General features: G+C 36.5%; 1 protein-coding gene across 2 annotated transcripts in view; it reads right to left on the bottom strand.

Annotated features, from left to right (window-relative positions):
- Positions 1-3,460: 3,460 nt before the first annotated feature.
- Positions 3,461-26,613, bottom strand: part of LOC135226213 (WW domain-binding protein 2-like) — a 53,257-nt gene continuing 30,104 nt past the window's right edge. The window contains exons 4-7 of one of the 2 annotated variants that reach the window (XM_064265658.1): positions 24,649-24,807; positions 15,966-16,064; positions 6,653-6,747; positions 3,461-3,681 (exon numbers count right to left, since the gene is read on the bottom strand). In XM_064265658.1, coding sequence (XP_064121728.1) covers positions 3,634-3,681; positions 6,653-6,747; positions 15,966-16,064; positions 24,649-24,807 — 401 coding nt within the window. In that variant the 3' untranslated portion in view covers positions 3,461-3,633. The remainder of the gene's footprint in view (positions 3,682-6,652; positions 6,748-15,965; positions 16,065-24,648; positions 24,808-26,613) is intronic. The other variant, XM_064265664.1, reaches the window with a different exon arrangement.

The following is a 26,613-nucleotide window of genomic DNA, read 5'->3' on the forward strand; positions in this document are numbered from 1 at the left end:
TAGAAATCTGATCTGATAGGATCACATTACAAGACTGGCAAAGAATGACTAAAAGGGGCAAACTACAGTATTTCATTTGCAATTTAACTTCTTTGATTAGTCCTTCTGATTTATATGTGGAAATTTCTCTTCTTTGTAGTCTATTCTCATATCAGGGAAGGCTCTTCACAAACAAATCCCACTCTTGTACTAGTTGCTCATATGGAACTCTCCAATCCCTCCAACCCCGTAATGAGGTTATTTTCTCCTGTCTAATTGAGAAATACAGGATGGCAGTGACAAAATAGGGGATAAAATATTTTTTATAATCCCTCTTATCACTCACTCGCAGAATCTTGACTGCTCTGTTTTTTTTCAGTAATTCTTTAATCATTCATCCTTCATCATTTCAAGAGGTGTTTGTCATCTAATGAAGGGATGAAGTCCAATTATAAACTTTTGTTTAGTCGGAGTAGGATTATTTTGAGCAACCTTGCCTGTTTCAGTCTGTATGCCATTAAAACCAAACTTTAAATACAGTACTGCATTAAATGACTGCATATATTCTATGATAACCAACTTATAAATACAAAGTAGTATGTAGTTTATCAGCTCAAAAAGCTGGCTTGAAAAATTTAACGAGCAAAAATGTAGCAGGAACAATGGAAGTATACTTTTGAAACTGTACTTCACCAATTAATGCATACATAATTTTTACTCAAACAGTAGTACTATATCTATTTTCCATTTAACTGTAAGATTTGATATATATGTAAAATGTAACGCCTTTACCAATACATTCACTTTGGTTCACTGTAAACTTGATACAGTAGATTTGAAAGGCCATATTGGCTTTAAAAGATTGATATTAATGAAATTTAAAATTTAACATAAAAAATAATGGAAATATTCAATAAAACTGAACAAAATATACCATAAGACATTTATTCAATACCTTACATACTTTTGAATCACAAAATATAATGATCCTAAACACAACATATTTGATAAAAGATTTTAACTTTAACTGGTGCTTTGCCAAAGGTATAGTACTGACATAGTGTAATAGAGTAATGTATATGTGTTTTGCTCCAATCATCTGTATTTATTATCCTTTCAACGTATAACATGCACAGATAATCTTCAATATTCATTTAACATTACTTTTTTTCCAGTTTAGCATGAGGGAATATTATTTTATATAACAATCAGTGAAAGTCACCATCACAATATAATGACTATAATTACATTTCAAACTAGCAGAACAAAATGTTGATTTAAAACATGCATTAAAAATCAGAAGTAATATTTTGTAAAAAAACCTCACCACTGAAAACAATTCTATAAACAACACTGTCACCAATAATCTATTTTCACAAGTTATAAATCCTAACTTACATCAATCTCTGCTATTTTTTCCAGTTTCAAAATGACACCTGAGCCTGTCCTATACCATATCAGCTAACTAAAGTGAAGTTCATTGAGATTAAATTAAAGATGAAAATTTTCCATGCACTTCTAATCTTATAGCACTTTTTTCTCGTCCAAGATTTCTCTAACTGCTAAGCAAACCAAGTTCACTGAAACTTGGCAATCATCCAAGAACTTACGGTGTTATATGTAATAAACTACAATTTGGAAGATCATTTTTCCAGGTTCTCTCCAAATATTATAATAATAATAATAATAATAATAATAATAATAATAATAATAATAATAATAATAATAATAATAATAATAATAATATGATATTGTTATGATACAATAAAGTTTCATACATACTTACCTGGCAGATATATACATAGGGGACGACGGAGTCGATAGCTATGTATATATCTGACAGGTAAGTTGAATGTATGAAAAATAATAATAATAATGATAATAATAATAATAATAAAAATAATAATAATAATAATAATAATAATAATATTGCTGGGTAATTTTGTAAAAATTAAAATCTATCTTTCATGGATCTCTTTGCTCCTTATAACATCTTGAGATTAAATCTAAAGCATAATGGAAAGAAAATGTATCTCTCTGGCAAGAATCATAAGACTACACAAAACATTGCCAATATTCCTAAGAAAAAAAGACTTAGGATGTGATTTAAGGTAATAAAGACCTGTAAATGTTTATAAAATATACAGAATAAGGAAAGTCTTATGTATATTTTTTTTTCAAAAAAATGAAATTCTTTCATTTTAACTGGATTATGTGAAAAAGTAGGAATGTTTAAATGTGTTACACATTTACTTAGTGCAATCATGCATTTGAAAATATTGACCAATTTATGAAGAAAAAGCAATACATTTCTATAGGCCAAAGAATCAACTATCTGCTACATAACTAAACAAATGATATAAATATACCTCTCCCCATTCATTTAAATCTATCTGGTCTTCAGTTATGAAAATAGTAAGCTTGTAACCTTCCTCTATAGTTGTTTTCTCATGTACTTTCATTGGGATATCTTTAAAGAACCTTTTATAACCCTTTTACTAAAATACTTGGCCAACAAGTGCAATCAACTTAGCTAGCAAGAAAACTTTGCAGCAACAAAACACTACAATTAATTTTTTTTACTTTTTTTTTTACATTATTTTGATGGTCTGATCAGTTAAGAGTTTAACCTTTAAAATTTACAGTTTAAAATAACTACAGCATGAGAACAATTATGATTGGTAAATATCACCTCACCCATGAAATATTCATCATCAGTTACCCTGTTAATTGCCATGGCAGACAACTTGCCAAGCAATTGCTGATGAAATAAGAGCAATAAAGAAATGGGTAAAGGAAACAAACTCTTGAGAACACATTTCCATAGCATGAATTTTTCAGCCTGCTCAAGTTACATATCATACTTTTGAATGGTTTTTAAGTTACTAGGAACACTCACAACATTATTTACATCAGTTTGAAAAACTGACAGACTTCTCCTCAATAAAAGATTATTATTTATTTTTTCCCCTTCTCTACATATACATTAATCTTTCTTTACTACCATAAAAAGGGGTACAAATCAAAGTATACTACTGTACTGATAACAGAGAAATGCAAGGAATTATCACATGAGACAAAACCCACCCAATAATTGTTATTATATAGCTATCTACAAATTCCATATTTCCTTTAATATAGTGGGGTTATATACAAGTGAATACAAGAAATTATACATAATAAAATAAAATTCTAAAACAGCATCATGATATGAAAGTGCTGGTTTCTTATACAATAAAGAATACCTATATATTTGCCTTTACATACGTAAGCTGTACAAATTGTTCAATTGATTTCATTATCATTAAAACTCCTCACAAGCAACTTAACAACCATTTAGTTTCATACCCCTTTCAACTAGAGTTTCACAACCATTTGGTACTAACCCTTAAGCCAAGCTAATTCACTTAGACTTAGATAATGGCCTAAGCCCCCTTGAGACAAACCAAACAGCACCATAAATTCAATCCACCATACCCTTCCAATATCTGGTAATGAAATCTAATCAAACAGGATCCGGAATACCAAGAATGATTGCACAAACCTCAATAAGGATCAAAATAATGATGTAACTAATGCATGAAATGACTCACTGACGCCAGATGTCTAACAAATGTGATGGTGAGGAGAACTGTTTCACAGAAAAGAAAGGCTTCACTGGGACTTTTTGGTGGCAGCATCATATGATGGTGGTGATTCAGACTGCAAAAGACAATTACTACTTTATTCCCCAATGTGAGATGGCATGTAATATGACAAACATTTTTCCTATGCTCTATATAGTGTACAATGTTACAAGCAATGAATTATATAATTGAGAAAAAGTTAATAACTTTTCATTTTCATTATTATTAATACTTTACTGAACTGGACTGCTACTTTGCTCTTGTTAATTTTTTCAAATGCTTTTTATTTTTCTCTACCCTTGTACAGGAGGGGTAAATAAGGCCTCTCCGTGCACTTATGTTTTACTTGTGCTACAAGCTAAGCTTTCATTACGCAGTAGTCATTTTTCATTGAAAAATAAGCTAAAGGAAGATACACAAACATTTACATGAGAAACCTGGATTAAATATGCTAAAGGAAGATACACAAACATTTACAAGAGAAACCTGGATTAAATATATGTTCATTTGAAAGAAGTAACAAGAAGATAACATTAAATACATAAATAAAAGATCTAAAGTTATTGTAAAAGAAAAAATAATTTAACAAATTAATAAATAAGTACATAAAAATACAAATTACTAAAATACAAAGAAAAATAGTTTTGAAGTAGTAATATGTTGCATCTTCACCTGGACCTTTGAGGTTCCAATTAATTGAAATTTTACTACTTTTAAGCATGATACTTGAAAGTATTAACTCTGATAAAAAAAATAAAACTAATTACAATGACAATACAAATAAACGACATCTTCCCATGAAATATAACTTTTACACTCCAATTATTATACAAACTGTAAATATAAACAATACAATTACTTTCAGTATTATGACAAGGACAACATTCATCCAAGCAAAAATTAGGGTATTTGCAGAGAAAATCTACCATGGCCTGAGTGAGACGAACACAGGATCTACATAGTATTTATGTAGATCCTGATGCCACAACTGAAATTTCTTCATGATTTTTTGTAGTTTCCTACCAGTCTTTAGCCTAATATTTTCATGTCTACTCATTTTCTTTATGCAGCTGCTTCCATTACTACTATTCATTTTTTTGCCTTGCTACTTTCATTTCTACTAATTTTGTTCTCTCTGCTTATTTCTTATCTACTCACTTTTATGCCCTGCTACTTTTAAATATACCCATTTTCTTCTCTCTGCTACTTTGGAAGTCTAATACCTTCTTTCCCATGCAACTTTCATATCTACCAATCACTTTCTTCATCCCAATAGGTAGTACTTTCTTATCTACACTCTTCCGGTTTCTTGCTACTTCCATATCTACTCACTTTCTTCATCCCATTACTTTTATTTATTTGTCCTGCTACTTCCTGATCTACCAATTTATTTATCATTCTACTTCCATACCATCTAACTTATTACCTATGTTGCTTTCAAATCTATTCAATTCATCTGTTGCTTCGTCATTACCTTCTAGTTTTCTGATGACTTGCTCTTCTTTTTTTTTTTCTTATCACTTGTCCAAACCATCTCATGGTGAGCATCAATGGTACGCGCCATCGATTTCAAGGAATCAAGTGGGAAAGAGTTTCCATTACTTCTATAGACCATAAATTCACTAATGGCAACTTTTAGATTGGCTAAAATCAAGAAGCAGGTGGCTCTCTCTCTCTCTCTCTCTCTCTCTCTCTCTCTCTCTCTCTCTCTCTCTCTCTCTCTCTCTCTCTCTCTCATGGTGTCTTTTGTCTTTTTATAAATTTGCTTATAAATACTGGTTTTAGTTCTTGTCTTTTATGATACTATGTCAATTCTAAGCGTAATTTACAAAGAAAAGAGCAAAGAAATATTAGAAAAGACATGTATAATCTAAAAAAGGTACTGCAGCTTTGATCTCAGTAAATTTGTGTAGATATTTTACTACAAATATACTCAGAATTTGTTACTAATTTTAGTTCTTATATGTTTTGATACTGTATGAGCTGTAATTATTTTACAAAATAAAATTGATTTCATTATTCTAAAAAACTTTTATGTATAAATTGGTAAAATTTACAAGTGTCTTGTAAAAAGAGGCCCCACAAGGGGTTGTAAATACAGTCATTTTCAACTACTCATAGAATGTAGGGACATTTTTTTAGAATTTTTTTCTTACACCTGTGCATTTGCATATCATCCTCTTACCATTTGTCTTTTTTTTTTTTTCAAGATTGGCCAACCTAAAAGTTTACCCAGCCTGGGGTGCTGCATATTGATTTTTAAGCCCAGCTCATAAGGGTTAATGTAGATTAAAATTTTCATAAAGGAATGCCTATTATAAGGCTCTTACCCATATGGTGTAAAAATCTACCATTTTGTCCCTTTCCCTTTAGTGATAATTTGCAAAGATTTTTGTCTGAAATATCAGTAAAGTGGCTGGCAAGAGTACTTGCCTCTATTTGAGATTTCAGCCAAGTTTTCACTGCACATCATCAAGGGACAGGGGAAAAGTGAGAGCAAGTCTTAGTTAATTTAGCCAGAACTACTACTGTACCTTCACCCAAGTACTACTAATAATCAGATTTCAGATGCAGTGCTCTGATGCTCCCTAAACATAAGGAACTAAAAATCTGGGGTTATAAATAATAAAACTCCATGATGCATGTAGTACAAGATTTCAAGGAAGCAGATACACAAGCATTTACAAAGCAAATGAGAAGATTCTGAAGAAGCATGTACCTAAAAGCGTAGCAATTCATGGATAAGTCATTGAGAAAGCCACAAATGTGAGAGAAGCAATTAGTCAGAAAAAAACAACAGATATGAAAATAACATGTAGAAAATGAGTATGAAGAGAGCTAGAAAATCACAGGAAAAGGGCATAGACAAATTCTGGACCACATGGGATTCTGTTAGAAAGTGCACATGACGAGTGGAGAGAACTCATTAAACATCTTGACCTGTAATATTTTGTGAACTAAAAGGCCTTTTCTTCAGAACAAAACTACTGACAGACTAGTACCTAATTTTAAAGCAAAGAACATCACAAGACTGTTGAAAAACTTACGTAAGCTGGAGGAGGAACATACGCGTACTGAGGGGCAGATGGATCATAATAACCACTCTGAGCTGCACTTTGAGCTGCTTCCTGGGCTTTGGCATCTGGGGGAAAAAAAAAAGTAAACTGGGATATACATAATATATGCCCTGATGATATCAATACGTTATATATATACATATACCATTTCAGCAAGTTTACATACTGGAATTTATATATATACTGTATATCTAATCTAATTAGTTGCAAACTGATGATTTTGTTACTGTACCTGCATCACCATTTCTTTACTACCTACATCCAGGACAATTCAAAATTTATACCTGCTTCATATTTTAACTTGTAGAAAGACTTCTTGGTCATTCACTGATATTATGGATAGTCTCTAGCAATTTATTTCTTGCTCATAGAGGTGCTCTATACAGCAATAACTGAACTGATCTAACAATGCCCATGTTGGATAAGAGCAATTTTAAACATCTTACCTCTGCTTTTGACGATCATTTTTGCTGTGCATAAGTCTTTCCTGTTCACATTTAAATGATCAAGTCTAAAACTTTAGTCTGACAGAAAGGTATCTGGTATTTTCTAGTGTTTGGTTTAATATCTGCTATTATAAGTTTTGTTTACATTTTATAACCTTGTAAAACATGACTGCATTTATTTTTTTTATTAGAAACTGGAAGCCTACTGGTGATGTTGCAAAACCAACATAAATTTTCATAATAAAATTTATTATTTGGATACTAACCTACTGTTAAAGTTAGCATGTATCTCCATGCTGACAGGTGAGTCAGTATTCAAACAAAAGATCGAATGGCTACCTGGATGACTGTCTAGTTCACCTGTTCTCCACCAGGTGTTCTGAATGTTTTAGCTCGTCAGACTTCTCCTTGACAGACAACTAAGTTGTGAGGAGGCTGGATGGGGTCTACTTTAACAGTATCCAAATAATAAATTTCACTGAAAATATATATTATTTGGGATGAATCTTACCTACTACTAAAATGAGCTGCTTCCCACATTGAGAAGAGGATGGTGGGTAGTGCAGCTAGACAAAAATCCAATCAGCCAATCGAGCTAAAGTTTTCTTGCATGAAACTCAAAACATTCTACCTGATCTGGAATCAGAATCCTTTCTGGATCTTACTACAGTTAAACCTCTAGTAATACCAACAGTGCAGTATAGAGCATTTCTTAATAAAACTGCATGTATAGTACATAGTATATGTCCATTCCGTACGAAACTTATGAAACGAAAGCATAAATTAATATCTTATGTTGAAAAGGTGGAGTTACTGGAGATATGGAAAAGAAACGTCTATAAAGAGTTTGTGTGTGCACTATGGCATAGGAGCGTCCACTGTACTATAAGATTTAAGTGGCTGTATCGCAAGAGGCAGACTCTGCAACGTCATAAAAAACCCGAGGGGAAGCCCCGCCAGACCTAAAGGGAGCTCTGAGCATCCGAGTACGAGAAGTTATGAAATGCACTCTAATTGAAGGAGAAAGCTTGGGTTCTTTTCTCCAAATACTTAAAGGGCACGGAAATACTAAAAGACAAGCGAGATATATTCTCTATGGGGCCTCTTTCCTTAAATAAATGAGGATAGAGTGAAGGGCAATTTTCCAGCAAACACTGAACAAACTGAAGGAGATCCTCTGATTCAAACTCCTCTCCTGCCTGAGATCAACAGGAAACAGCTGGTGACACATGGCAAAGGGAGGCAACAGCAGCTGAATACTGCATCGCTTCCACAACTTGATGAAAGGGCGAGTCTGAAGCGACTCAGTTGAGTTGACACGAGTACACTAAATGAAAGAAAACAAGGAACCAAAAGAAAAGGGGAAATGCAGGGAGGTGGGGAGAAAAGGAGTTACGACGACTCTCCCATCTCATTCGAAAGCAAGTCAACATACTTGATATTCCTATACAACACATCCTTTGGAAGCTATGTAGCTAAACAACAGAAGACACTTTAACAATGGTAGACTTGGAAAAAGAAACATTAATTGAGGCAGAAGTAAGAGAATTACCAATAGCTGAAGAAAATGCATGCAAAGAACGAACAGTGCATTTCAATGAATAGAGGAATATGTAGGCTATGACAAGGATTTAGAATGAGCAAAAGATGAAGATTGGTTAAACAACTAAGATGACATAATATCAGAATAAGTAAGACTCGCTACAGACATTATTTGTAATAAAGATGTCTATACCTATATAATTAAGTCCTATAGGTACTAAAACCTTATACTATTAGGTGCCGATGACGGCAGAAGTTGCATATATATCGAAGATAAACATTTGCCAGAATGATCTCTTGGCTAACGCATTATACGAGATCAAGAGTGTGAAAAATGGAGACACATGTGACATGAGAACACAGAACCACATTCCCTCGAAACCAACCCACTTCTCTGGCAGCAGACTTCTCCAACTGTTGCAGGGCAATCCTGGGCTTGGGCACCAATACCTTATCTCTTATAAGGGAACACAAAAATGATCGCACACTATGGGAGAACCCAGAATGGTTCTCTAAATAATTCAGACAAATGTTGTATTGACCCAAATAAGGTTTACAACCAGTTCTAAATTCTCAATATATTTTCGTAAACCAAAAGGGGAACAAAAGGCGGAGCTAAGGAGGAAGCCTAAGTATTAACTAAAGAATTAGTGAAGGAAAATTTTAGGAACCCTCTCTTCTTTTCCTGTATTAACGAACTTAAGCAGAAAGTCCTTCAAAAATCCCTACTTCCTCACATCTATTCTCAAGATCACACTTATACCATTGCAGCCAGTGAAAACAGTGTACCGTATACACTCGCATATCATGCGACTTTTGAAGCCCCAATTTTGGAGCTTATTTTAAGGGGGTCGCATCTTATATGAGATAAAAATCCAGTATGTAATAATCACATATTAGTAGTATCGTATGATAAAATACAAACATAATGGATATGCACCTTTGGCATGGATCTTTTAAAAAGCTATTCTCTACTTCACTGCCTCCAATAATATTATATGTATTTTCATATTACTATTTGTTTGTATTTTATATAATATAAAAACAGCAATCAATGTTTTAGTTTAGAAATCAGCTGAGGGCGATTGCAAGGTAAAATACCAAATTTGTAACTAATTTGTATTTTTCATAACTAACAAACCTGAGGTCTTAACAGTTAAAGGCCCACCTCGAACCACCCCTCTAGCAGTCTAAACTGGGTTAGAAATATAACTGATGGGTCACAGGTAGCCGTGGGCATTCTGGGTATACATGCCCCGTGACCTGGTATAGATGCCATTAGTCCCTGGATCTCACAAGTGTAATTTTAATTATACCGGTTTCCAGCTTGGCGCTAGTAAATCCTAATGTTAAGACCTCAGGTTTGTTAGTTATGAAAAATACAAATTAGTTACAAATTTGGTATTTGTTCATACACGAAACAAACCTTCGGTCTTAACATTAGGATAGACTTACTATTGGAGGGAGGTAAGTCTCTACAACTGACTGGGAGTTTGCCACCTTATCCATTTCCGAATATATAGGGAAATTCTAAGAGAATGGACAATGAACCTAGGACCAAAGATATAAGCGGATCTATTGGTTTTCTCCCACTGGGTGTAGATACCATTCTACTGTTTACTCTTGTCCCTTGCAACTGGATCCACCTTCACCCCTCTTTTCCCTATTATCCAGAGGGGTGTGTTGCTACTGAAAAGTATATCATCAGCTAAGATAGCTTCACAGTATGGCTGACCATCTCACCTGCATCTAGTCCGTTCCAGCACATGACGGTACTCTCCTTCATATTGCCCGTAGTTAAAGGAGTAGGAAGAAAGTAGTAAAGAAAAAAGACCAGTCATCCCATTCATTCTACTTTCATACCTTCATCTTAGACTAGACGCAAACTGACCCGCCAGGGGCACTGGATGAACTATATCACTTGTTGGGCCGCCACCACTGGACCCAAGGAAAAGGTGTCCAAGGATCTATGGGCAACATCTTTCAAATAAAATGAGGTGAAAGTTGTTTGGCGCTTCCACACACCAGCTTTCAGAATTTTATCCACAGACATGTTCTTCTTAAATGCCAGGGAAGCACTCACACCCCTGATGTCATGAGCTCTAGCTCCCACCTGGCTATCTGACCCTCTGTCTTCTGCCGTATAAGCATCTCTGATCGTCTCCCTTAGCCAAAATGATATTGTATTCTTGGACACTTCCTTCTTGTTCCGTCCTGTACTTACGAACAACCTCTGGCACCCCGGTCTGAGGTGCCTTGTTCTCTTTAAGTACTCCCTTAGTGCCCTGACGGGGCACAGGAGCATCTCAGCTTTGTCGTTGTCTACAAAGTCTGCCAAGGAAGGTATGGTAAAGGAGTCGAATCTGCCGTCTACTATTGTTGGATTTTGGGTCTTGGCCACGAATTCTGGGACAAACTCACATACCATTGATCTCCAACCTCTCGAGTGCTTTATGAGATATGAGAGGCCATGTAGCTCCCCCACCCTTTTGGTTGAAGCCAGGGCCAATAAGAAGACTGTCTTCAGGGTCAGGCTCCTATCCGTGGACTGCCTTAGTGGTTCGTAGGGGGGTTTTGTCAGACTACTCAGTACCTTGGTCAGATCCCAATCTGGGGCTTTTAGCTCCTTTGGTGGGCATGACTGTTCAAAGCTCCTCATCAGCATGGCCAACTCCCATGAAGACGATATGTCCACTCCTTTCATTCGTAAGACTGAGGCTAGAGCCGCCCTGTACCCCTTTACTGCAGATACAGACATATGTTTTTCTGTTCTGAGATATATCAGAAAGTCTGCTAACTGCTGAATAGTGGTACCGAGTGGAGACACGTTCCCTCTACGACACCAATCACAGTATGCTGACCACTTTCCTTGGTATACTGTCGCAGATGATTTTCTGATATTACCTGCCATCTGAGTTGCTGCTTTCTGCGAAAACCCTCGCTCTCGGAGGAGATACTTGACAGTCTCCACCCGTGAAGCGATAGGGACTTCACCGACTGGTGGTACCTCTCCACGTGAGGCTGACACAGAAGGTTGCTCCATGGAGGTAACTCTCTTGGCACATCTACTAGGAGTTCCAGTAGGTCTGGAAACCACTCTGCTTTCGGCCATAACGGGGCTACCAGGGTCATCTTGAGGTTCTGAGACCGCATTACCCTGTTCAGAACCTGACGGATTACACAAAATGGGGGAAATGCGTACACGTCCAGATTGTCCCAGGGGTGTTGTAGCGCATCTTCTGCTACTGCCTCTGCGTCCGGAACTCAAATCAGAGCGACTTTCTTACTTCTAGTTAGCGCAAATGAACCTCAATATACATATACTCTATTTATATGGGACAATGTTATTTTACGTTATATGAAGTGTTTTCAAGTGGAAATATCACTTAAAAATGTATAGTTTGTGAAAGAAATTTTGTTATTTTTTCATTAGTAGATGTTGCTGAGGGCATGTTTATTGCGCAAACAAAAATCAACAGATTATGTTCAATATTTTCCTTTCATCTCATCAGGATACTACGAGCTTTACATATTTATCTTTTATTGGAGTGAAAAGAAGTAAAACATGTTCGTTCATGTCCAATAGTTTTGATTATAACAAGTTTCTCTCAAATTTTGTTTACGGTCGAGTTTACTGGTACTACCGAAGTTTGCTTGAGTTTCATCCATGTTGCCGATGCAGGATAACAGTCGTTAGCAGATCAACATATTTTCCTCAACTTCAGCTAAAACTAAAAGTATAATTTAGCAGTATATGCCCTTGCCGATTTTTTATCCATTTCGAGTAAGGATATACAGCTAGTTGTCAACTTACGACCTATGCGAGTTACGACTGATCGATTACGACCATCCACAACTAAAACGACTGGGAAGCGACTTGAGCAAGAAAGAATAGTGTCCAGCTGAACATACGACAGTTTTTCCCAAGTTCCCGCCACTCCACACACGCAGCTCACTTTTCATGCTGCTAATGACTATTATCATGCATCAGCAACAATGATATAACTCCAGTAAACTTCAGGTCTTGAAAAAGAACACAATTTCCTGTTGTTTTCACGCCGATAAAAGATAAGTAACGTAACTAACTGTAAAGCTCATACTATGAAGAAATCAAGTGAAAATACCGATTGGAATCACGTAATATTTTTACACAATAAACATGCCCACAACGCATTCTGTTAACGAAAAAAATAATTTAGTTCATAAGACGTATTAAATTCATATTTCGACTTAAAAACACATCGTTTAATGACAAATTACCTTGGCTCACATCAGTAAAGTATCTACATATTTTATACTAACTAGAAGCAAAGCAATTCGCTCTGAATTGAGTTGCATACGGCAAAATAAAACGTAAACAAGGCGATCTAAACTCGTATTTGCCATCAGCTAATTTCCAATCCAAAACATTGACTGCTTTGTTAGTATTTTTAATAATATGAGAATTCATACAATATTATTAGATACAATAATGTACAACTTTTTAAAAGATTCACGGAAAAGTTGCATGTTCATTGTATTTTTAATTCATAAATATACGTAGCTGTCAGCAGCCTGACATTGGATTATAGAATACATCCCTAAAAAATGAAGCCTTTTGGAAATTCCACATACAAATAGCCTAGTTTCCTACTTAGCCTACTACTCGCTACATTCTGACACTGCTTTTTATCATTTTATTATTCATATATTTTAACTTCATCATTTTTAACTTTATATAGTATAAATTTCTTTAAAATAGTGTACTTTTACACATTTACCCGACATTCCCGAGTTAGCCTTCCCAATCAAGTCTAAATACAGTACTAACTTCTCAGAATCTGCACTTTATTATCGGTCACTTTCATATCCGAAATTTTGTAGCTTCATAATTATTACTATTAGTTTCTTAGTTGATTTTTATTGTAGAGGATAAAGAGATGAACAAAATAATGAATGAATTTCAGCTTTAACTGCATTTGAATGTCATCGTCAATGTCGCCGTCAAACAATAAACAAAGCACACCAGCGCCATCTATTGAGGAAAATGAACAGTAAACTATTCCCTAATGAATAAAGATTTTCTAGCATGGATAAAGATTTATGCTTCCACTTTTTGCCTCTAGCATCATACGTATAATCTCATGGATGGCATATTGCATAGGTAAATACAGTTACATAAAAGACATTATCAAAATGGTCTCTCAAGCACATACAGGGTAAGGAATTTGTGCTTGACAAATGTCTATTTGTTTTGATTAAAAGTTAAAAGGTTTGACTTTGTTGAGCATTCTCAAGTGGAATATTTAAAATATATATTTTTTCTTCCAAGGTAAATATCAAAAACATATTTGACTTCACATATTTACATTACTAACAACTATTTTCATACAAACAAAGGATATATGGCATAATTTTTGGGGCCTTGAAGTTGAAAACAATACGTGGCACATCCCAGGTGGCGGCAGAACAATTTAATGGCTGCTGATTTAAAATCAAGCCAAACCATGGGAGTTTCCGGACCATAGAATGCCGGTTTTAAGATATTCAACTGCATTAATAAATTTCTAAATTATATTGTATATGTAGCATACAGTATACTGTAGGCTAGGTTACTGTATTCGTATATATACGATATATGTACAGGCAGTCCCCGGTTACGACGGTCTCGGCTTACGACGTTCCGAGGTTACGACGCTTTTCAATTATATTTATCAGAAATTATTTCCAGGGTTACGACGCATGTTCCAGAGTTACAACGCCTACAAATGCTGATCTGGCAGATGCAAAATAATCAATATATAAGGGTTTTTTTTGATGAAAAATGCAATAAGAATGCAGTTTACATAGTTTTGAATGCACCTAAAGCATTAAAAGTAAGGTTTTCTTAGGATTTTTGACAATGTTCCGGCTTACGACGCGTCTCAAGAACGGAACCCCTGTCGTAACCCGGGGACTGCCTGTACCATGAAAACATCATCGTATATGTGAGGCTAACTTGTTAAATGTTATTCTATTTCTCTTTGTACTGAATTATCATAAGCCAATGTGCATTGAACCTGGAGGATTAACTGAAATTAATAATTACTATGCCATGTATGTATGAAGTAATGCTGTGTAGTGTTGGCTAGGCTACTCTATTATATGTAAAGATGGTACTGATTACCCTAGTGTAGGCTAAGCTAGTATAATATTCTTACGGTCAATTAACATGGGCCGACTTACGTCCAATTCGATTTATGACCGGTTGGTCGGAACCAATTGCGGTCGTAAGTCGACAACTAACAGTAGTAATATAAAAATATATCAGTCCCATTATCCCGAACGTCATTTGTAACATAACTACGGTAATTTTTTACTATCGTACGATGGTTGAAATGCAAGCAAAAAGGCTGTTGTTATCGGACTGGTTGTTCATAGCAAATCTGCTGTTTCTGGCTGCACGCATTTTCAAAACAAGTATATCATTACTAACAATACCTTTAGCATTCTCTTACTTTTTTAAACTTGACTAGAAGATGGGATAGATTAAGAGATGGAGGAAAAGGCTAAACAACTAAAAAAGGAATAAATAAAGAGGAGGAAAAGAAAAGCTAAACAACTAAAAAAGGAATAAATAAAGAGGAGGAAAAGAGGTTAGTCTATTGTTATTTGGTCTCGTAAATTTAACTCGCATGATATGTGAGATACGTGATAAAGTAATTTTTTAGGGGTTAAAATTTGGGGGTCTCATGGTATGAGATCGCTTGTTATGGGAGTATATATGATATGGTACATATCTCTTAATTTATCAGCATCCTGCTAACACAGGCTGCTGTTCATAGCCTTGATTCCAAAGGAGCCATCCTAGGAAAAATAAATGTACAGTACTGTGATAGTAGCAAACAGCCATGAAAAATACCAAGAAGTGCCTACACACAAAGGGGGGCAAGGAGAATTCTGACAAGCTAAACCTTCGAAACACACCTGGTGTTGAACAGGTGAATAGACAGTCATCCAGGCAACCATTTGATCTTTTGTTTGAATGATGACTCACCTATCAGTGCAGAGATACAGGCTAACTTTAACAGTTGGTAAGATTCATCCCAAATATTGAACTTTATTCTTGTAGACTAATCAACAAAGAAGAACTAGGAATTTGTCTTTGAAATGGAGACAGAAATAAAAGGATTGCAAAATGGGTTTCTTGGGCAAAAACTGATGTACGTGATTTTCTTGATTTCTGGTATACATAACTATCCCATTTAAGATTTTTCCTTCCAAGAGTATCTGGGACACTTCAATCAACCACTCCAAGATAACCATTAAATACACACCTGCAGCAGACATTCCAGTTGCACCAGTAAAGCCATACCCATTTTGGCCGCTGATTCCAGGATATGGAGGTGGGGCATCATACATGAATACACCATCAGCTAGGAAAAACAAAGGAGAACATTATGAATTAAATCATCTAAATCTAATAATTTTGATCTTGACTAAAGATAATTATTTGTTGCCAAAAAATACATCACTCCATTTAGTATAACACTAACAACATCTGGTGTTATAATATTAAGGTAATACAGATCCTCTTAATAATGGCAATGGTCAATATTCTTCATCATAGTCCTCAACACTTATGGCATTCAATAATTAAGCACTCAAATAGCTTCACCATATAACATAGGCAGGAGATTAAATATGCAAAAATTTTTTTATCAAGACCCACAACATTTACTTAACTAACCTAATGAAATGTTATGGAATACAGAGTTTAGGCCAAAGGCCAAGCACTGGAATCTATGTGGTCATTTCAGCGCTGGAAAGGAAATTGAGTAGGTCGGTTTGAAAGGTATAACAGGAGGAAAACCTCGCAGTTGCACTATGAAATAAATGTTAGGAAAGGGTGGCTGGGATGAAAGAAAGATGACATGAATGGAGATACAGGGGTACAATCCTTTACCCAAAATCCTTAGGGCTAAATACATTTTTTTTTTCGGACTTCGGAACTGGGATCATGAGCATGATCAAATATCACTACTGAAGCAAAACCATAATTTTTCCTTTTTCATTTTTTTCTTAAATATACTAGTTATTTATTCATTATAGTTTACTATTACGTTTTTATATTAATATATACAGTTAAATGAATGTGATATAAAGATCATCAATCATAAAACAGTGAGAAAATTAAGACCATATGCTCACTAACACATTTTATTTTTAACATTTCATAAAATGCAAAAAACACACAAAAATAATTGCAATTTAAATTACGAATTTTAACAATAAGTACGACAATAAAATACATTTCATCATATCAATCTTGGAGAGGATTGATCTTTATTGTTACTAACATCATCATCAGTTTGCTGTTGTACATTTGAGGATGGTCCAAGAACAGAACAAGATTCGCAAGTGATGACACATCACTACAACAAACTGTGTGGGATTTTTCATACCACTATATTAAAGTTGAAATTATTGTTAAATTCTTTTTTTCACGAATAACTATAAAGCAAATTATTGAGTAATTTTTGCCATCAACAGTCAAATAATCACAACCATGGCAACATTCAAAATTACTTTGTGATCAAAATATACCTATAAATAGAACAAAAAAGGGCTGTTGTTGGCTAACAGCTCTTCATGGCAACCAGCCAGACTATGAGGTTTTAGCTGTATTCTGCCTGAGAAGGAATGTTTTCTCATGAGAAGCTGACAGTAACATAAGTACAAGTGTTTTGAATACATTATGTACTTTTTAACAGTGTATGTATTTTACTGATTACATGATTGGAATGAATTCCTTCCCATTACTTTGAGTGCAAAATTATTGGTTCAGAGATTCTTCAGCAACAAAATAATTTTTCTTCTGCTTCAGAGGATATTTACAAACTCTGCGTTGGGACACACACATCTTCAAAACAAAATTCATCTCCGTAATCTCTTGAGGAATGTTAATTCATTTCTGTTTACCTATTGGTCACAACCTTTATAGTCAATGTAACTTATAATTTTTTTTGTCTTCCAAAGATATATTACCTATACTACAAATTTTAAGAAAAATTATGAACACAAACAGTGTGTGCATACATATGTGCTATTACCTACTAGTTAAGGGGCCTGGCTAACCCCCCATCCACCCAAATGATCAGTGCATTCATCTCCCATCTTCGTGAGTATCCATGGATACATTAAACATAATCTCTTGGAATATTTTTGGCCTCAAGCGGAACATTCCACTCCTAAACATGTTCTGCAAAAACTTCAAAGGCATAATTGCATTGCAAGAAACGCTCCTCTGGCCACTTGACCTTGTCATCTGCGATTCAATACATGAAGACTTCAGAACCTTCTCGACTTCATCGATGCAAGTTACAGATCAAATCATAGCCACTCGCCCGAAAGGGGGTCTTTCTTTCCTGTGGTACAAATTGTTAGACAATATGATAAAGGTGATGACCTACAAGAGTGACAGTTTGCTGGGGCTTCAAGTGACAGTAGGGAACTCTAAAATCATAATAATTAATGTTTACATGCCAGGGAAAATAACAATAATTTTGATCATTACTGCATGATCCTAAGGGAGTTACACAGTATTATTCGCGATTCTCCTGCTGATCATATTTGTATAATTGGGGACCTTAATTCCCACCCCACAAAAATTTTTTATAATGAACTTACTCGCTTCTGTCAAAATCATGCTCTCCAAATTAGTGATGTAATGCTCCTCCCTCCCTCCTATTCATATGTACATAATAGAGCGGACGCAATTACAGCCTCCAGGCTGGAACACTGCATCATATCTCCACAACTTCATGATTCTATTATGACCTGCAATATTCGCTACGATCTTGCAACAGGCTACGATCACATCCCATTACAGGTGTCATTCAGTAACCCATCCCTCCCTACCGTGAACCCCGTAACTGACCACCCACCAGCAGTAAACTGGGATTTTAAAAACCAACAGAATTCCAGATACATTAGGGTGACCACAGAAACCAGGTTGCAGTCAATAGTTCAACTGGCAGACACCTTACTTTGTACTAACACAAGTTGTAGAAATGACCACCACAGGAGGGATCTGAATGAATTCTATTTTAACATAATCTCTGCTATACTTGCTTCAGGCAGGGCTGCCTATAGATTTCATCAAAGTAATTCTCGTAATATACCTGGACAGAATGACTTTGTTAACGATCTGTATACATAGTTACGAGAAATGTTTTTAGTGTACAGGCAAAATGGTAGCCCGAGGGAAGGACACACTGCATTACTAATGAGGCAGGCGAGAGCGCAGTTCAAACTTGCTCTTAAGCACTGCAGATTAAATGAAAAACAACTATGAGCCGATGCAATGTCTAGAAACTTAGAATCTGGTGATTATCCTCATCTCTGGAAAGATATCCAGTCCTGAAATCCCAAAACTAAAAAGCTATCATAGAGATTGGGGGAGGCAGTCAGAGACGAGGCTATCGCAAGTATGTGGGGGCGATCACTTCAAGAACATTCTGGATTGCATAAATGATCAACATTCCCGAAGGGATGTAGATAATCTCCTTACTGACAACATTCAATTTCATTTTGCAGACCGTTTTACGCCAGGTAACATCAGCGATGCCATAAACAGCCTACCTAATAATAAATCGCCCGGTTGTGATGGTCTTCCCACAGAGGCTTTCAAATTCTGCCATCTGATAATTTACATTTTGCTAGCTGGCCTATTCAACGCGTGCATAATTCACCAATTTCTTCCAGACTCCCTACTCTTAGTTCACTTGATATCATTAATCAAAAATAAGCTAAAGGATGCAGCTGACCCTGGCAACTACTGACCGATTGCAATCACAACGATCGCATCGAAGATACCTGACCAACACCTACATCTACATACTGAAAGAATTGCTGAACTACTACCTATCATCAGCCTCTCCTGTTTTCCTTTGTTTTGTGGATGTGAGAAAAGCATTTGACAGAGTAAACTACCTGAAGCTCTTCCTGAAGCTGCATAAAAGGGGCACACCCCTATATCTAATTGGCATTTTACATTGCTGGTTCTCCACACAGCAATTCTGTGTCAAATGGGCTAACGTACTATCGTACACCTTTGGCTCCCTAAACGGGCTTCAGCAAGGGGGCATTCTCTCTCCATATTTGAATGTCAAACTGAACTCACTCCCAATTGGATGTACTATCAATGAAACAATTATAAACAACCTCTGTTACCCCGGTTCTGATTTCCCCATCAGTGCAAGGTCTCCAACAACTCATTGACACTTGCCGCCAATATGCAGAGGAAATTGATATAATTTACAACGAAACCAAGACCCAGTGCATGTCGCTGCTCCCAAGATTGCTTAAGCATATCGCAGAACCACAAATTTTCATTGGAAACCATCGGCTAGAATTTGTGCACAAATTTCAGCACTTGGGTCACATTATCACCGACAACCTAAAAGATACAACAGAAATTGAACAGAGGCATCGTAAGCTATGTGCAACTGGCAACATGATTGCAAGGAGGTTTGCCTTCTGTCACCGAGACGTGAAACTGCTGCTCTTCCTCTCATACTGCTACAGTATCTATGGGTGTTCCCTCTGGACAAACTATACCCGAGAGACCATGAGATGTACCACTGTTGTGCACAATGACATTTTGCAACGCCTCACAAACACTCCCTGCTACCACTCCATCACACAGATGTTCATAGAAAACCACCTGGACAATTTAAAAATCATTGTAAGGCGAACAATGTCCACTCTGGTAACCCGAGTGAGAAACAGTAGCAACTAGCTCATACAAAGCATCCTAAGGAATGAAGCAAGATCTAAATTGTGGGAAAGATGGGAAAATGAGACCTTTGTCCCCTAAAGGACTTAATCTCTGTATTGGCAAGATGTCATCTGCAGATTCTCTCATTATTAATATATTTATTGCTGATATTTTACTTTTTCATAATTACTGTGAATACTATCAAGTTAAAAGTTTTTTTGCACTCAATTTCCGTATTTAGCCCTCTGGACCTGACTAAGGTCTCTAACTGAAATATAAGTTATATAATTTGTGCACTAACTATTGTAACTCTCAATGCATTTTTTTTCCTCACCAATATTATTACTGTTATTACCAGTATTATGATTACTATCTTTTATGCTACCTCAGCTATTTTGTGGATAAGTGCCGACTATTAATTTTTTTTTATCATGTTGTCACAAGTACCTAGATTGTGTATGTTACTGTCTGTATTTTGTATATTCCATGTATATGGCCCTGAGCTGAAATAAAGGATATTATTATTATTATTATTATTATTATTATTATTATAAGGCCCCATTATGTATAAGGTAAGTGCTTCATTCTATCTTATGATTGAAGGGATTTGCTTAAAATTTTTACCACTTATTATAAACTAATCCCAAAAATAGAAAATACAGGCAGGGAAACAAAGATATTCAACCTCTTAAGTTCATAAATTTTGGAGTTGAAAATACAATTTAGACATTTTTCTACAATAATACAGTAATGCACCTTGCGTGCATTCACGGATAGACAAACTTTTCATTGGAACCTAACTAATTGTCATGTGCGAGTTTTTCCACAGACACGCTAACATTTGCAAATCCTTGAGAAGCCTTGCAAAAGTGTTTGTTTAATTTTTGTATGTAATTTAGAAGTTTTCAAGCTTTTATATTTAAATTAAATAACATTAATAAAAATAATAATTTTCTCTCTCTTTTTTACTAAATTAAATAATATTAATAAAAATAATTTTTTCTCTCTTTTTTTACATGTATCGTTTATTTAGTTTTGTATAATAAATAAATGATTTACATAATAATATTACTAAGATTAAATACAATAATAGTAATCTAACTACTAATTACAAAATTCGTAAGATACATAAAAAAAAAAAAATCTTTCTCTCATCTTTTGATGACTGTTGAAGAAAACAATCTTTCTCTCATCTTTTCTTAACCGTTGAAGAGAAGCATGAAGGAAAAGCTGTCAAGTATGTTAATTTAATATGACAAGACGGTGAAGTGTTATCTACTATACAGACATATACGTACAGTGTAAAACGTGTGTGTAAGTGCTAACAGAGAGAGAGAGAGAGAGAGAGAGAGAGAGAGAGAGAGAGAGAGAGAGAGAGAGAGAGAGAATTATTTAGGCTTGGCAGCTGTACAATTATTTTATCTTGGGATTGTTTTATAATCTTTGGATTTTCTATGGTGAATTCTTGGGATTTCATAAGAAAAATAACTTGAGTAGCAGCACACACCCAAACGACTCAGGTCAGCAATTAGCATGCCATATCACCAACCTTATGAATTAACGCTCTTCTAGTTTTTAGAATTTTGGAAAAAGGATTGCGTACCTGTACAGTAAGAGGAATGAAAGGGGTTGCAGCACAGCTAGGGGATAAATGGACACTGCAAAGAAGTCTTCGAAACTACACCCCTACAGGGATAATTAGCCTAATGATGGTCTTCCCATAAAGGCAGACTCCTCCAATAACTGCGAATGACAAAGATTCCATATGTGACCCAGGGACACTCTTTACAAGGAGAGAGAAAAAAAAAACTCACACATACAGGAACAAGGAGGCCTGTCTAATAGCCAGGGAACTATCTTGAAGGTACCCTTCCTAAACATCAAAGGACATAATCAAAGCAGCAAAACCAAGTTTCCTCAAGATCCTGGATACCTGAATACTTAGAAAAGGGTCAGTAACATGAACAAAACCCTGTTAGGGTATAGAGTACCATCATACAACAGCAGCATCATGGTAGAACAGTTAAAGACCACAAGAATGGTATGCTGTTCTATGAAACGTGCGCGCACATTCAACAACAATTACAGCTGTAATTACACTATTGAAACCCGGGTAAAAAACAATGACAAAAACTAAAGCAGAGATGAGCCCAGTAACTGAGTCATGTAACTTGATGCTAAGCAATAGTCGAATTCGAATGAATATCAGATTGAACAATATGGGACTGCGACACATGGGACCAATAGCTAACAACAGCATACACACTAAAACATCTACATGGTAACAGGAGTTGAGGCAGCAGCAATGTAAACTGGGAGCAAAACACAATGAGGAGTGACACTTGTCAAGATACATAAAACGGTGAATCACCAGCACAAGCACAGGTAGCTGTATATGAGCAGCAACAAGCAAAAACACACACAGACATGGTAAGCTGAACAGTAAATAGAATTTAGCTGAGCATCTTAGTAAAATGTAATCCAATGCCACCCAAAATTTTGGCAGACCACTTAAGACTATAGCAACAAAAGTTACCATATTTCTGATTAAGAGGGGTATGGTAGTCTGAGCCTATCTTTAAAAGGTATCATTCATGAACACAAGTAGCCCTGCAAAAGGCAACTGTAGTAACTACTTACAATTACAATTCTGAATCCTAACCAAACCAAGCAAAACTGGAGTTGTTCTAACCACTGAGAAGAGGTTCATAGGTGTCCCTATGAATGGCAACAGTCCTAGCGACTAAACACAGCGCAAGGGCTTGGACAGATGCTGAACCTAGAGGGAAACATTAAGTGGGTTAAAGAACCTTAGCTGCTCAGTAACCTACCATGAAATACTGAAATCAGAACTGGGTGATTGAGAGGGAGATCAAAGACTGTAACTACATGTGCCTGAGGACCTAAACACTACGGTTGCATATGGAGCCAACCATTGCTAAAATACCTCTGAAGATACACCAAGGAAAGAACAGGCCCAGGCCACGAGAGAGTTCTAGTCAACAGTTAACCACAAAAACTGATGACAACTATCAACAGCTCGCTTCTGTTCAGAGCAAAGACAGGAGTTCCTCCTTCAAGAGAAAAGACCCTACCAGGGAATGCTAAAGGATAACCCCGAGAAAACTATGAACACTCAAAACCTTAATACGCAACAAGCCATCATAGAGAAGAGAAGATGAGAAAGTCAGAAAAAGACCTTGGAGATGACAATGAGGGAGAATGTTGAAAAACCATTCCCATTCCATCTCCCTCAAATTCCACCCCTCATGCATCCATCACAAGTAAGACATCCTGAAGAGAGGCAGTAGTAGGTGTAACAAATGGGTTAACTAACAAAGCAAGCCCTTGAAGGTAGAGTTCTTGGCTGAAACATAAAGAACCCCGGAAGGAGAATTACTGGTCTGCCCTACAATTCACCAGAGAATCCAGCAACTCCCAAGATTTTTTAAGAACATAATCAAACTGGTGTTGTAGAGGCACAAGCAACTAGACAGATAAAATCATATTAGTGTCAAGCATGGAACACATTGTGATTAAAACTGGCAACCCTATCCTGGTGCTTGGATCCCAAAAGTGAAGACCAGTGCCTTGCCTACAGGAGAAGGAACACTAAAGGGGGTCCAACAGAAAAACCCAGGGAAGGAATCCCCCACCACCTTTAAAAGCTGAACAGTTCAAAGGCCAAGGGCTCCTACTGATGAACACAGGTGGTGCACAAACACACAATACACGAGAAAAATTTACTGTAAACCGCATTTCTCTGATATACAAACCTTTCTCAGGAACTATAAAGTATTGTCTTAAAAGTAGAAAGGCAATGGTTAAATATACATCTGAAGTCTTCAAGGCTAGAGACAAAGGTTACATATATTGTATGAACAACAGTGCAAAAATTTTGAAATAAACCAAAAGAATTATTACAAGTGTACTGGCTTTCAAGAAATACAGGTGAGAGAGACTCAAACCTTGTTCTCATAGACAGAACACAAAATGGATACAATAATAGTTTCGCAACCAAAGTCATAATCCAGGAACGCATCACAAAAACGGATAGTCAAATTTGCTAAGGACAGCCAATTCTACCAGGTAAATGGGAGGGGTCTCTCCCTCACTCCTTAACTAATATGTTAATGGGCTTCAATTAATGAATCAGTAGTTATCATAAGACATCCCCTTGTATCACAAATATCTAAGGACTGCACTCTCATAGGAACAAATTAAACTGATACACTAACCTGGAGGCCTGTCAGGGAATGTATTTGTTGGAGGTACCCAGCCATAATAACCACCAGCAGATGGCGCATAGGCAGGTGGTGGAGCCTGTGACCACCCGGCTGCAGGTGGTGTGTATGGAGGGGGAGCATCTTGGAAACTGGAGTTCATGTTGCGAGAAGCTGTAAAACAGGTTTTGGTTAATATTTCAAATGCCCAAAAAGATCTTGTACAATTGTCAATACAAGAAAAACAAAGAACAGCATTTTCAATCTCAAAAAATATGACAAATTTTTTTTATCAATTTGTATTTTTAATAATTATCAAACCTTCGGTCTTAACATTAGAATAATCCTCTAGTGACAGCTGGAAATCCGGTAAAAAAAAAAAAAAAAAAAAAAAACAAAAAAAAAAAAAAAAAAAAAAAAAAAAAAAAAAAAAAAAAAAAACTTGGGATAATCAAGGAACTAGCATTGGCATCTGTGCTTGATCACGGGGTAATTGGGAGCTCCCACAATGCCTTGGGCATCCTGTAAATGCATCAGTTACTCCTTTCTGCCTTTAGGAGAGGACGTGATTACTCTTATCTCTTTAAAGCAAGCTTAGCTTGCCACCCCCTTTTTTTTTAAATCTTTTCTCTGGGTGTGCTCAGTGTGTGAGATCTGTAGGTTTGTATAAGTTGTGAGATATCATGGAGTGTTTTGCCTCACCAACAAACCTTTATTCGGGATCTTGCAAGAAACAGGAAATGCCCTGGCGTGAGTCAGTTTCCGTGTTCGAGATTTTTATCTTCGATATCTACGGATCCTCACCAAAACATGCAGTAGGTGCAGAGAAAACGTATGTACAATTACTAATCCATGTTCATTTAGTCGTCGTTGGTCGGTGAAACAATGGAAAAATGACAATTTGTCGAAAATTGCATTTTCCTAACTATACAAACCTGAGGTCCTTTAACAATAGGAAGTAGCTAGCGGCAGCTGGAACGGTCGTAAGCTTCGAACAAGGGGAGAACGGTAGTTAACTGCTTGTCCGATCGTCGCGCGCCGCGCGACTGGGAGGTAAACAAATCACTTTTGCTTTTGGCCCATGCAAAATACGCAGAGTGAGGGGTGGCATGAGGAGGGACTTTATGTTAAAGGACTCAGGTTTGTATAGTTAGGAAAAATGCAATTTTCGACAAATTGTCATTTGTTCCGATACGTTAATACAAACCATCGGTCCTTTAACAATAGGAAGACTCACTTCTTGGTGGGTGGAATCTGAGTCTTTGATGAACAGACTGGTGTTCGTCCATCCCTGGAATGCCTCCCTGGTCGTAAGAGCGAGGGAGGGATCCAAGCCTCTGTCCGATTGATCGGGGTGTGCACCGCAGGATCAATGGTCAGACCTCTGGGCCGAGTACTAAGAGAGAGGCAAGCGTATCTCTTCGTACCAGCATTGTAAGAACTTTTTCCTTTACATGAGCCAATGTAAAGTAATGGGTTTGTCTCATGTTGGCATCCACTTCTCCCCTTGTTGGAGAAGTGGTGGATATTTACTCCTATCTCTAGTTAAAGAGATAGGATGGAGCTCTGTTGAATAGCTTACCTGCATCTGACTTCCTTTCCAGCAAGGTAACGACCGTATCCCTCTGCCCACAGGTAGAGGTAGAAAAAGATGGTGAAGAGAAGCCAGTCACTCTCTCATTCACACATGCATTCTCCCAGTCATACCAGGAATCGATGCTGTTCTGCCTGCTCGGGTGCTGGGTAAGCTTACACAACGTGTTGAGCAGCCACCACAGGTCCCAAGGAAAAAGTATCCAAGGACTTGTGGGCAATATCCCGAAGGTAGAAGGACGTGAAGGTGGTCTGGTTGGCCCAGACACCTGCCTTCAGGACCTGCGCCACGGAGAAGTTCTTACGGAACGCTAAGGAGGGTCCGATACCTCTGACTTCGTGGGCTCTCGGTCGGAGCGTACGGATGTCGTCGCTACCATCAGCTTC

The sequence above is a fragment of the Macrobrachium nipponense genome, chromosome 20 (genome assembly GCF_015104395.2).
Source record: "Macrobrachium nipponense isolate FS-2020 chromosome 20, ASM1510439v2, whole genome shotgun sequence".
In the NCBI taxonomy this organism is placed as follows: domain Eukaryota; kingdom Metazoa; phylum Arthropoda; class Malacostraca; order Decapoda; family Palaemonidae; genus Macrobrachium; species Macrobrachium nipponense.